This window comes from Lissotriton vulgaris, chromosome 2_1 (assembly GCF_964263255.1).
Source record: "Lissotriton vulgaris chromosome 2_1, aLisVul1.2, whole genome shotgun sequence".
Lineage (NCBI taxonomy): Eukaryota > Metazoa > Chordata > Amphibia > Caudata > Salamandridae > Lissotriton > Lissotriton vulgaris.
The window spans coordinates 1,016,955,509-1,016,969,722 of record NC_141687.1 but is presented as its reverse complement, the minus strand read 5'-3'; the positions used below and the strand labels follow the sequence as shown (position 1 = coordinate 1,016,969,722).

General features: G+C 48.9%; 1 protein-coding gene across 4 annotated transcripts in view; it reads right to left on the bottom strand.

Moving 5' to 3' along the window:
• The window catches only part of SLC4A10 (solute carrier family 4 member 10), a 1,035,540-nt gene that overhangs the window by 908,957 nt on the left and 112,369 nt on the right, over positions 1 to 14,214 (bottom strand). Inside the window, exon 1 of one of the 4 annotated variants that reach the window (XM_086956617.1) lies at positions 8,572 to 8,913. The exons of 1 other annotated variant lie outside the window; for it this stretch is intronic. In XM_086956617.1, the coding sequence (XP_086812743.1) occupies positions 8,572 to 8,619 (48 nt within the window). In that variant the 5' untranslated portion in view covers positions 8,620 to 8,913. Of the gene's footprint in view, positions 1 to 8,571; positions 8,914 to 14,214 lie in introns of those variants that run through there. 2 more of the 4 variants (XM_086956615.1, XM_086956612.1) reach the window with 2 other exon arrangements.

The following is a 14,214-nucleotide window of genomic DNA, read 5'->3' as shown; positions in this document are numbered from 1 at the left end:
CTGATCCCCCTGCAGTGACAGCGGAAGTGATACCCACTGGTCCCCCTGCAGTGACAGCGGAAGTGATACCCACTGGTCCCCCTGCAGTGACAGCGGAAGTGATACCCACTGGTCCCCCTGCAGTGAGAGCGGAAGTGATACCCACTGGTCCCCCTGCAGTGAGAGCGGAAGTGATACCCACTGGTCCCCATGCAGTGACAGCGGAAGTGATACCCACTGGTTCCCCCTGCAGTGACAGCGGAAGTGATGCCCACTGGTCCCCCTACAGTGAGAGCGGAAGTGATACCCACTGGTCCCCCTGCAGTGAGAACGGAGGTGATACCCACTGGTCCCTCTGCAGTGACAGCGGAAGTGATGCCCACTGGTCCCCCTGCAGTGAGAGCGGAAGTGATACCCACTGGTCCCCCTGCAGTGACAGCGGAAGTGCTACCCACTGGTCCCCCTGCAGTGACAGCGGAAGTTATACCCACTGGTCTCCCTGCAGTGACAGCGGTGTTGCACGAGTGAAGGCGAATGAGAATGAGCTGTTGTACCCTGCCCATAGCAGAGGGACGCCATTAGTTGCCTCACAACCTGGAGCTTACTAGTGGTCTTTGGTGGCTCTTCTTCTAGCGACAAGTGTAACGTCATCCTCGGGTTATGAAGGAAGCAGCAGGGCCTTTAAGAAGGCAGCTACCCCAGAGTGCTCCCTCGTTGTCCCACAGCCACATGACAGTCAACATCTCCAGAGGCTCTGGATGTGCAGCGGGAGCCGCATTGTAAGCAAAGAAAGCAAGCTGAGCTCTGAGGTGTTGGCGAGTGTTGAACTGGGACCATCCTCGACATAGCCACTGGTAGCAAAGAGGATAAAAGATAATCAATGGATCTTCTGGGTTCATTTTCTGGCGCGGGTGAGAAGCTCTGGTCAAGCATGGATACGATGACATATGACACTGTCGGTACAGAGTGCCTGTCGCAGCAGATCCGTATGACTAATGGCTAAGAATCTAGGTATGGCGCAACAGTGACATTTCGGAAAAGGGGGTGGTGATGAACAGAGTGTCTGAATTAAGCAGACCACTCTTACCCAGTCCAAAGATCAGGGCTTGATCCATCACCGTTTTTTAACTCACTGCACCATCCCAGCTCAGAACCTGGCTACATGCAAATTAGTCTGTTCCTGTCCCAGTGCATGATGGGAACAGGGCAAACCAAACTACCAAGCCAATTCTTGTACTGGGAAGGAAACAAGCTTCCGGGGACCGGTTTCTGGCATTTCAGCCGTCGTCGGCCCGGCTTGCTTGAATCCTGATGGTGCAGTGAGCAAGGGACTCATGTCTGAGTATACCCTGCCACACCTATAGTGGCCAAAAACGATTCAGAAAAGGGGGTGGTGATGAACAGAGTGTCTGAATTAAGCAGACCACTCTTACCCAGTCCAAAGATCAGGGCTTGATCCATCGCCGTTTTTTAGCTCACTGCACCATCCCAGCTCAGAACCTGGCTACATGCAAATTAGTCTGCTCCTGTCCCAGTGCATGATGGGAACAGGGCAAACCAAACTACCAAGCCAATTCTTGTACTGGGAAGGAAACAAGCTTCCCTTTTCTGAATCGTTTTGTCCACCATAAGCGTGGAAGGGTATACTCAGATGTGAGTCCCTTGCTCACTGCACCATCAGGATTCAAGCAGGCCGGGCCGAAGACGGCTGTAATGCCAGAAACCGGTCCCCGGAAGCTTGTTTCCTTTCCAGTATAAGAATTGGCTTGGTAGTTTGGTCTGCCCTGTTCCCATGATGCCCTGGGCCAGGGTCAGACTAATTTGCATGTAGCCAGGTTCTGAGCTGGGATGGTGCAGTGAGCTAAAAAAGGGTGATGGATCAAGCCCTGATCTGTTGACTGGGTACGAGTGTTCTGCTTAATTCAGATACTCTGTCCATCACCACCCCCTTTTCTGAATCGTTTTGTCCACCATAAGCGTGGAAGGGTATACACAGATGTGAGTCCCTTTCTCACTGCATCATCAGGATTCAAGCAAGCCGGGCCGAAGACGGCTGTAATGCCAGAAACCGGTCCCCGGAAGCTTGTTTCCTTTCCAGTATAAGAATTGGCTTGGTAGTTTGGTCTGCCCTGTTCCCATGATGCACTGGGCCAGGGACAGCCTAATTTGCATGTAGCCAGGTTCTGAGCTGGGATGGTGCAGTGAGCTAAAAAACGGTGATGGATCAAGCCCTGATCTGTTGACTGGGTACGAGTGTTCTGCTTAATTCAGATACTCTGTCCATCACCACCCCCTTTTCTGAATCGTTTTGTCCACCATAAGCGTGGAAGGGTATACACAGATGTGAGTCCCTTTCTCACTGCATCATCAGGATTCAAGCAAGCCGGGCCGAAGACGGCTGTAATGCCAGAAACCGGTCCCCGGAAGCTTGTTTCCTTTCCAGTATAAGAATTGGCTTGGTAGTTTGGTCTGCCCTGTTCCCATGATGCACTGGGCCAGGGACAGACTAATTTGCTTGTAGCCAGGTTCTGAGCTGGGATGGTGCAGTGAGCTAAAAAACGGTGATGGATCAAGCCCTGATCTGTTGACTGGGTACGAGTGTTCTGCTTAATTCAGATACTCTGTCCATCACCACCCCCTTTTCTGAATCGTTTTGTCCACCATAAGCGTGGAAGGGTATACTCAGATGTGAGTCCCTTGCTCACTGCACCATCAGGATTCAAGCAAGCCGGGCCGAAGACGGCTGTAATGCCAGAAACCGGTCCCCGGAAGCTTGTTTCCTTTACAGTATAAGAATTGGCTTGGTAGTTTGGTCTGCCCTGTTCCCATGATGCACTGGGCCAGGGACAGACTAATTTGCATGTAGCCAGGTTCTGAGCTGGGATGGTACAGTGAGCTAAAAAACGGTGATGGATCAAGCCCTGATCTGTTGACTGGGTACGAGTGCTCTGCTTAATTCAGATACTCTGTCCATCACCACCCCCTTTTCTGAATCGTTTTGTCCGCCATAAGCGTGGAAGGGTATACTCAGATGTGAGTCCCTTGCTCACTGCACCATCAGGATTCAAGCAAGCCGGGCCGAAGACGGCTGTAATGCCAGAAACCGGTCCCCGGAAGCTTGTTTCCTTTCCAGTATAAGAATTGGCTTGGTAGTTTGGTCTGCCCTGTTCCCATGATGCACTGGGCCAGGGACAGACTAATTTGCATGTAGCCAGGTTCTGAGCTGGGATGGTGCAGTGAGCTAAAAAACGGTGATGGATCAAGCCCTGATCTGTTCACTGGGTACGAGTGCTCTGCTTTATTCAGATACTCTGTCCATCACCACCCACTTTTCTGAATCGTTTTGCCCACCATAAGCGTGGAAGGGTATACTCAGATGTGAGTCCCTTGCTCACTGCACCATCAGGATTCAAGCAAGCCGGGCCGAAGACGGCTGTAATGCCAGAAACCGGTCCCCGGAAGCGTGTTTGCTTTCCAGTATAAGAATTGGGTTGGTAGTTTGGTCTGCCCCGTTCCCATGATGCACTGGGCCAGGGACAGACTAATTTGCATGTAGCCAGGTTCTGAGCTGGGATGGTGCAGTGAGCTAAAAAACGGTGATGGATCAAGCCCTGATCTGTTGACTGGGTACGAGTGTTCTGCTTAATTCAGATACTCTGTCCATCACCACCCACTTTTCTGAATCGTTTTGTCCACCATAAGCGTGGAAGGGTATACACAGATGTGAGTCCCTTTGTCACTGCATCATCAGGATTCAAGCAAGCCGGGCCGAAGACGGCTGAATGCCAGAAACCGGTCCCCGGAAGCTTGTTTCCTTTCCAGTATAAGAATTGGCTTGGTAGTTTGGTCTGCCCTGTTCCCATGATGCACTGGGCCAGGGACAGACTAATTTGCATGTAGCCAGGTTCTGAGCTGGGATGGTGCAGTGAGCTAAAAAACGGTGATGAATCAAGCCCTGATCTGTTGACTGGGTACGAGTGTTCTGCTTAATTCAGATACTCTGTCCATCACCACCCCCTTTTCTGAATCGTTTTGTTCACCATAAGCGTGGAAGGGTATACTCAGATGTGAGTCCCTTGCTCACTGCACCATCAGGATTCAAGCAAGTCGGGCCAAAGACGGCTGTAATGCCAGAAACCGGTCCCCGGAAGCTTGTTTCCTTTCCAGTATAAGAATTGGCTTGGTAGTTTGGTCTGCCATGTTCCCATGATGCACTGGGCCAGGGACAGACTAATTTGCATGTAGCCAGGTTCTGAGCTGGGATGGTGCAGTGAGCTAAAAAACGGTGATGGATCAAGCCCTGATCTGTTGACTGGGTACGAGTGCTCTGCTTAATTCAGATACTCTGTCCATCACCACCCCCTTTTCTGAATCGTTTTGTCCACCATAAGCGTGGAAGGGTATACTCAGATGTGAGTCCCTTGCTCACTGCACCATCAGGATTCAAGCAAGCCAGGCCGAAGACGGCTGTAATGCCAGAAACCGGTCCCCGGAAGCTTGTTTCCTTTCCAGTATAAGAATTGGCTTGGTAGTTTGGTCTGCCCTGTTCACATGATGCACTGGGCCAGGGACAGACTAATTTGCATGTAGCCAGGTTCTGAGCTGGGATGGTGCAGTGAGCTAAATAACGGTGATGGATCAAGCCCTGATCTGTTGACTGGGTACGAGTGTTCTGCTTAATTCAGATACTCTGTCCATCACCACCCACTTTTCTGAATCGCAACAGTGACATAGCATCTTCGGGCCAGGGTAGGAACCCAGACCTACTCTTTTCATCTGTGGAAATACCACCAAGGCTGATTTGCCGGTGCCTATGCTTTGCAGCATGGGACTTCAGGCTTCGTTGGGAATGGAGGGGGGTAGGAACCTTTGTTGCGTTTATTTTCTCCAGGATGTTGTGAGGTGGCACACAATAAAGTGTGCGGAGATGAATCAGATAATTACCTGGGGGGATTCAGGACAAAGGCTGCAAGGTATGCGGAATGCAACCATTTGGACTGAAAAAGGACGTTTGGGAAAGCTGTGAGTGGGATGCGTTATGCCACGAACTGACGTTCTGGGCCCTAATAGGTCATCAATAGGCAGCAATGGAGTGATGTCTTTAAAAGGGGCATGATTATTAGGTATTGTGAGGGTTGGAGCATGGTTATGGGCAACTCCAAGAGAGGAGTAATACAGACCCTGACATGGGGCAGCTTGTTTCCCGCCATAGGGATCTTTGGCAAAGTTAGTCCATGAGAAGTTAACTGCTTACTTGCTAAAACTTCCTACTTGGGATCAGGCAAGCTTTATATGTGGCAAATATCTTGGTAAACATTTGCCATAACACAGTGCATTAGGTTACATCGCACAAGATATTCTCAGTAAGGGGTCCTAACCCAGATGGGTGGCGGTTCAAAACAGATAGAGCCCCTATCCTATAGGGGGGCAGCTTCTGATACAGATAGCAGTCCAAGTGATGGGTTATGCATTACTACAGGTGGGAGTCGGTTTTCATTGGGAGGGGTCTGCAGTGCAGGGTCCAGGACAGCGTAATACTCCTGCAAAGGCCCTGAGCTGCTTCAAAGGGGGCGATCAACATGATTGAGATATGCAATTTAGCCAATTTGGGTCAACAGATGTGGCGGGACCATGGCTGACTTAAGCCGGTTGAGCTTGTCAATACTGGACACATCTTAGGAGGTGATCTGGAAGCAAGGGCAAGCCCCCTTTCTACAGCAGTGTCCATTTCCAAAATGAGATAAGTGTGTAGCTTTGGGAGATAGGGCTGCCACGGGGACGAGTCAGCTGTGCACAGTTCCTGAGTCTACTGCGGAGGAGGTAAAAAAACAGTGATGGGGCAAGAGAGTCGGATGAAGCTATTCATTTATTTGTAAAACAGGTGAGTGGTTTGCGGATCCATGATGGAGGAAGAATGTGCGGATGCAGATGTTAAATGCCAAGGAGCGGGCATTTGGGGCCATGTTTGGAGTACCACTCCAGGCCACCTGCAAAAGTAGTGGGATGCTTGGGGGTCATCGATTCTCTAATTATCCTGGTAATTCATGCGGGGGTACTGGCAAGTCCTCCAAGGGAATCAGGCACTTCCGACTGGGACTGATCTACAGTGAGTCTTGCTGCGATGGATTCAGAGGGCTAAAGGCAAGAAGTGAAGGGTGGATAAGAGAGGGTGAGTTCGCCAGTGACCTCATCACCCAGTGGTGGAAATTTGAGCAGAGGAGAAGGGTTCTGCCCCAGAAATTGGACTGACTGGCTGGCATTAACCCCTTGATGAGGTAGTGATCTTGTTGGGCACGGGGCTGGCTGGAGGGAGGACTGACCTGCTGGTGGTCCTGGACCTTTCAGCCCTACCCCGGGTAGCCTGTAGTTGATTATGAATAAGGGCTTCGCTTGGAGGCCCTTCAGGCTACAGGTACTCTGCAGGGACGGTGCAGTATGTGGTGCCCTGGAGTTGTATGCTATGTATGCTATGTAGCTAACTCTGTGTAGTTTAATACCTCGCCTAGTAAGAGGTGAAAGAGTGCATGAATTAATGTTGATGACATTATTTGCCTAAGCACCCTTGCGGGGAAGGCATATGGAAAGAATCTGCTGACTAAAATACATTTGTGAACTATTTATCACTGGACTGAGGAATTGTGAATAAATTAATTTTGGTTTATGTATCTCGTCATTTTTTGTACCATCTGTGATTGGTCTTCCTTGTTTCCTTATGTTTATATATAGCACTTTATGACTGACACTTCATTTGCTAAGGGTGTTTTGCTTCATTAAACAGCTACGTAATCTTGATACCAGACAATTTGAGTATGTCTCTCACTCATCTTGGGGATGGGATGGTTATGTGGGTGGTAAAGTACTGCGACTTCCACCTTGTACATGCACTAAGATTGAGGTGAAGCTGGAAGGGAATATAACATGGGGGCATGGAAAGGGAAAGAGGACAGGAATAGGGGAGTTATGGTTAAATGGAGAAGTCACAAAGAAAGAAAGGGATAGATATTGGGGAAGAGAGGGCGGATGAAGAGGTCTCTTTGGAGAGGGATGGGAGAGAATGCAGGAACAGAGGAGTGCCATGGCAGATGACTCGTGCACTCTTCCACTTATTACTGTAATATTCATTTACGCAAAAACTCCTGTTTGTACCTCAATGTGGAGCAGGGGCTTTTGCAATATGTGCCTTTCCTAACGGTTTTTCCACACAATGTTCCCGCAGGTAAAACCAGGAGAAATGCATACGGGCAAAAACCACACCTTTCGAGTTTGTGCACCTCAGAATGGAGATGTACAAATGGCCCTACTGTGTTACCGCCCTGTCTGAAGTGGCGAACGTGGAATACCACATGGTATAAACCATATCCCAGTTATCATTCTCCTAAGAGTGAGGTAGGAGGACCGGGAAAAGAAAATACCAACTCATAATGGAAGAGGGGCATCAGTGAAATTAGGATAGAGATAGAAGAGCGAAAAATGCCAGTTGAAAGTTATTAGAAATGCAGTGGAAAGGGGATGAACTGAAGATCCGATTGTGAAAAATGCGTGTACAGATGTGCGTGCCGCCACGTGAATACCCTTTCCTTCCAACCGCACGCATTATTTCTAGAGATGTGATTGGCTGCGCCGAAGCATCCCCCTCCAATTGCTTCAATAATCACACATGAAAGGATTCATGAGTGGAGGGAGCCCCCCTACTCCCACCCGATGTGGTACATGGTACACATCAGAGGAAGAATGCCACCAAAATACTCCAACACTCACAAGCTTCCCTGACAGCCTAACAGTAGGAGAGAAAACTAGAAATAGTGTCAGCCCCACACACACTCCTTAATGTCGATCAGCAGGGAAAGCAGCAATATAGGCGGTAATTCGCAATCATTGTCGTAGGTCGGTAGCGCGCACAGTAATACTTGGAAAAGAGACGCCCCTTCGGGACGTCACAGAGACAAAGAACAGCGCTCGAAGCCTTGCCCCCCTAAATAGCTGCACTTATCCTAGCATAGAGGAGACTGTAGAGGTGGGTGGGTGCATCAGCCTTTCAGCTGTAAATGAAAGGTTTGGGGGGGACCACCCCCTCCCCCAAGCCTGCCCACTGACAGCCAAAGTCAGGTGCCGAAAGAGCATCCCTGACACAGAAAGACGTCTGGAGGAAGGAAAAAAAATCGCTTATCCGCAGTGCGCACCAATAGCAGCAGCGCCTCGCATCGTGAGAGTCACCCGGACAGAGCGCGAGGCAGCCTCCCTGCCACCACACTGCCGTGGGCACTGCACTCCGCCGGCCCCATCCTCTCCCCTCCAGATTCAATGTCACGCCGCATCCGAGCAGGCATGTGAGGCGCGTTCAGAGCCTCCTTTGTCACAGGCACGCATCGTCATTGCGGCTGCGTTTTCCTTCTATTATTTTATATTCGTGTATTATTAGACAGCACGCACGCATATCCGTCCCCATCCCTGTAGCCACCGTGCACGTTTTGTAAGAATGCACGTAACACGGACAGACAGAGGAATGGCTGCTACAGCGGCATCACCTCTCTTCCTGCAGCCCGCATGGCCACGACACGCGCACAGCACACTCACGCCTTGTGATGCTCTTACCGGATTCAGCAGCGGCTGCATCTGCGCGCCTTGGTCCTTTAAATCCATGTCGATACGGAAGCGGCAGCCCCTCAGCGCGCACCTTCTTGCCTCGCCTGTGCCCGCGCTGCCTCAAGTGTGCCGAGACTGCTCAGTATTCACGTCAGGTAGCTCCGGAGCAGGATGTGATCACTTGCGCCCCCAGCCCACTCCTGGGATGACTCTCTCAGAGAAGTGGTCCGCGCAGGATAGGGACATATTCGCCAGGAGCCAGATGAGGTGCGCTCAGGGACCCCTCCTCAAACCGATTAAATTGGATAACTTCAAAGACAGAGCCTTAATCCAATAAATGGCTCGCGCGCGCTCTACTTGCGCACCGCAAGCCCCGCTACCTCTTTGGATGCGAGCTATTTCCACGAACAGGGAGGCGGAAGTGTCACCCACGCCACACTAGTCGTGCACACGGAGGCGTTGGAAGGAACACGGGGTTGGCAGTGGCACTGGGGGCGAGGCACCGGCTGCAGCACCCAGAGAGATCTCAGCAAGACAATGAGCAATAACGAGGCTTGTTGAACTGCGGTTCATCTTTTTGTTTATGTGTACTCAAACAAATGTCAGCAGGTCAGACGAAAAGCGTATTTACTGATTTTTTAGTTCGTCTTCAGCGGCTACCACATCTGGCAAGACACTGTCACGCATTGAGCATTCAAACGATACAAGACTACTGGTATTGACTGCCCCGGTCCACTGAAAAGCCTGATACCAAATATATATATCAAGAAATCTAGTGCAGAATATGCAAACGACATTATTACTAGTTCGTTCAATGCAAGCCCTGGTGAGACAGAGGAGGGTGAGCACAACGGTGTAGGGACCTTTAGTTGAACATCAATAACACAGCACCAGTGTCCCGTTGATTGGTCCACCAGCCCTGTACAGGTGTGAGTGCCAAAGGAGAAGGCTGGAACAACAGCAGTTGGAAGATTCAGCTGCCCCAAATGAGCTGTGATCATAGGCGATACATGCACGCTTAGAAATGACCAAGCTGAGCGGAAGCAGAAAGAAACCTGGCCCCAAGGAGACAATATCAAGGTCAACACTCAAAACCTCCCACATGTCAAGAGGACCTCCACCTTCCACGTTCTGCCAGCAGCTAGGAGCAAACAACCTGGCACCAAGGAGACAATCCCACGGTTAACAAGAGGAACCTCTCACATCTCAAACTTCGGCGAGCAGGCAGGAGTAAAGGAACTGTTAGCCAGTCCTGATAGTTCTCGGTCAGTCCCTCTCACATACAACTCCTCCTGTAGTCCCAGTGGGAACAAAAATGAAGACATTTAACTAGTGAGAACTCAACAAGAGTTTCCCCACTGGAGAGGAGACTCTGGTCGATACCATTAGAGGTAAGGAATTAGAGGCTAGAGGACCTTGAAGTCTTTATATTTGGACTCTCCAAAAAGAGAGGGTAGAGCTGACAAGAATTTTGGAGGCAACTGAGGAGAAGTAAACCATACAGACATTCAATACAGCCTTTAATTCTAAGTCTAAATCAAGACAATCAATCACAAGTTGCAAATAGCACATCCAACACAGATCATCTGATTTCAACACATGATAATTAGACCAGGACAGGCACCCAATCTAGCATTATCCAAATAGATCCAACTAAAATAGCCACATGTGGTACTCAGGAAGGCAGAACAACCTATGTACTATGTCCATTCAAGAAAGAAAATGCTCAAAGCCACCTGCATTTCAAGTTAAATCCGAGGGTCATTTGGTAAAGCAAAAGCTGGAAATACATCTAATCATTAATAGAACAGGCACCCTGGCTGAGGACAAGAGGAATCAGATAAACACAAATGTTCAAAAAATTACAAAGACAGAACCAAAGGAGGCCTTTTGACATAAAGGTGGCCTGACTTAAGAATAGAGCAGGCCACATTTAAGTTTAGAGGAAAGACTTAAAGAATGCAAAGAGGCTGGATATCCGTCAATGGAGCCATAACTTAGACTGCCGCCTATCAGAGTGTGATTGCTGTAACTGTAGATTATTCTTAAAATAGGCCCAACGTCTTTAAAATGTAAACTCCATGCTTAAAACGGGTACTTTAATGTCTTGCAAGAGACAAACTGGGGTAGAAACAATGGCCCAGAAGCTATAAACAGCTTGAAGTCCCCCACCTGTCTAACTTACCCAATCACACAGAGACTTTTCTTTCTCTTTCTTGTCATATTAAAGCAAACTTGGACTGATTGTCTAGCAGAGAAGACTACCCATGTGACTTGCTCATCATTTTTTAGTAAAATGATTGACAGGGAAGCCTGTGGCTCCTCAGGTCCATCTCTGCGGGGCCCCATAATATTTCTCTACATAATCAAAAAGTCTCAGTCTAATTTGAACGCATGTCTTCCTTGTGTGAAATATTTGTATTATTCCAGATTTGCATATTGTTTATAAGGTTGTACGAAAGGCCAGTGGCCGCAGTGTGTTAAAAGAACTAAATGGAAATGTACCTACATTTACAGAGCTTCAAGTATTACATGATATAATGAAACAAGGCATAACATAACAATATAGCAGAACAAGGCATAAAATAACATGAGAACACTATAATATTGTGAGAAATTTGGTTGTTGGTTGAAGGGGATGAAACCCTACTCAAGCAACAATCACAATCCTTGTCAGGGTGAACTATACAAAATCATTAAATTAAATGTGCTTTAACCGCTTCGCCGCGGCGGCTTTTCCCGCTGTGCGCGGCATTTTTAAAAATCCCGCGTAACGTGACAAAGCCAGCTCGTCATCCGCGCAGCGCAGGTAACGACCATGACGAGCTGGCTTTGTCATCCGCGGGGAAGGGGTTAATCTCTGGTAGTTTGGCACAATAACGCCAAACTTAATTTAGAGGCAACACGTAAAGCATTTATGCAGCACATAGCTGTAATAAAGTGATGTTAGAAATTAGGTCTCTAGTTGGAAGAGGTATGCACCCTGTCCAAGTAGGTGCCACAATCCTAGTCAAGCCAAGTCAGATACACACTGTTATACCTGCCATCTTTGGCGTAGTTACCCCTACATTTTTGCCTCTACCACCTGTATTTTTGATGCTGTGCTGGATTTCGTTTTTGCTGGATTAGATGCTTTGGACACTCTGCCACTGCTGATCAGTGCCAGAGTGTAAGTACTCCCTGTGTAAATTGTTATGATGATTGGATATACATGATTGGCATATTTGTATCACCAAGAAGTCCCTAGTAAAAGTGCACTGGGTGTGCCAGGGTTGGTGATGACAAATGCTACTAGTGGACCTGCAGCCCTGATTGTGCCACCCACATGAGTAGCCCCAAAATGGTGTCTCAGACCCGCCACCGCAGTGCCTGTGTGCAGTCTGTGAACTGCCATGTCCTCCAGGTCAGTGTCCCCACTGACCAGGCCTAACCCTTCCCTTTTTGTGCACATTGGTCACCCCTATAGAAGGCCCAAGGTATCCCCCTGGGCAGGGTGCAGTGTATGTGAAAGGTAGAGCATGTACTGGTGCAGGTGACATGCTCTGGTAGTGAATTACAGCCATTTTCGTTTTTCACTATTGTGAGGCTATCTTGCTCCATAGGTTTACATGGGGGATGCTGGCTACATTGGCGACCAGCATTTCTTCCCATAGGAACAAGATAGGACATAAGAGTCTAGTATCCCTGAACTCAGAATTTAATAACACATATTTTGGGAAAGGTTGTTTTTAAATCCTGTGTTTGAGAACAGCATTTTTAGAAAGTTGCTGTTCTCTTGTCTGACCTTTCTGTGTGCCTGGGCCTGTTTGTGTATTGACTGTCTGGTTTGAGAGTGACAGGGGCTGGGGATTCCCCAGGAGGCTGTCTGAGTCAGCCCTAGACTGAAAGACTGCATTTGCAACTTGAGTGGTGGGAGGAGATAGCACCTGGCCTGAACAGGGCTGTGCCTGCCTTCCACAATGCTGGCTTCACCTCATGCTGGGTGGCTGACGACCCTGCCCCTCACTCTGAAAGGAAAGGAGAAGCCAGAAAAACAAAGTGCTTAAGAAACACCCAGAACTGGTTCAGACTGGGCTCAGGGCCCACTTGCACAAAGAGAAGAAAGACTTTTAGGGGAATAAGTACAGGACCCCTGACAACAGAAAATTAGATCATCCTGAAATCAAGAAGGAACCTCTGCCAAGGAGAAAGCTGAATCTGAAGAAGGAAGTCTGTCCTGCTGTTGCTCTGCTGGACTGACCTGCTGTTGCTTTGCTGCCAAGGAGAGGGGAGGGACTTTGCTGTTGTGCTGTGTCCCCTGTCTTGAAGGAATCTCCAAGGGCCTGAGAAGAGCTGGCTCCCTGTTCTGAAGTCCCAGGAACAAAAGGACTTCACCCCCAGCTTACCTGAACTCTGCTGAGAGAGTTCAGTTCTTCCTAGAGTGCTTGAGCCAGTTGTGGGGCCTCTGGAAGTTGTACCTGTGCTGGGAAGCTGGAAACTAAGATTGAGAGTTGAGATTGCAACGGAAAAGTGATTGCATCGCTCGCTGCGGAGCGCATCCCCGACAGTGTGAGGAAATTCCCGCCGCTACGAAGGCCGAGATCGTTGCAGCGCCTGTTGCTGCTGCCAGAGCCGTCGCATCCTTCGTTTGCGGGACGCATCAGACCGGTGCGGGAAGACTATCATCGCTGCGAGTGTCGTTACAGAGCCTGTCGTCGCTGGGTGAAAACGCTGCACCCCTTGCTTGTGGACAGCATCACGTCACTGCGAACATCGTCGCAGATCATCGGATCAAGGAGCTGCGAGAGAGAGAGGATCGCCGCTGGATCGCGCATCGTCGCCCCAGAGATCGTCGCAGCCCCTATGAGATCGTCGCATCATGCATTTGCGAGAACAAACCTTCTACAGAACCCACGCACCGGAATCCATACAAGTGGCCTTCCTCCCCATACAGACCGGATTCGTGCAACACGCCCGCTGCTGCAGCGGGGTTGTCGCATCGCCTCCCAGGGTCTCAGGAGCAACGCATCGCTTGTTTTCCATCGAACCAGCTTCTGCTTTTGGAACTTTGTCGCAACTAAAGGTACTGTGTCTGAAACGTGCCGCAACTGTGAACTTTTCACGCAACTGTTTATTATTTTATCGCAACCTAAATAACTTTATCGCAACCTTAAGAACCATATTCTTGAACTGTGTATGTTGGATTTTTGTCGTTTTGGTCTTGTGTAGTTTAGTTTAAATACCTTTATTTTTCTAAACTGTTGTGGAGTCAGTTTGTGGTGTTTTCACTGTGTTACTGTGAGGGTTGGTACAAATACTTTACACATTGCCTTCTGATTAGCCTTAACTGCTCCTGCCAAGCTACCTAGAGGGTGAGCAAGGGTTATCTCAGAGGGTTTCCTCCTTACCCTGACTAGAAGCAAGGGTCCCTATTTGGACAGTGGTACCTACCTCTGCCAACTAGAGACCCCCAGTTCTAACACACACCATAAATTAAAGCTGTGCTCACCCCCTGGTAGCTTGATGCAGAGCTGTCAGGCTTAACTTAAGAGGCAATGTGTAAAGTATTTGTGCAACACTTCAAACAGTAACACAGTAAAAACAGTAAAAAATACTACATACCAGTTTAGAAAAATTGATTATGATTTTATAAATAAAACAAGACCAAAATGA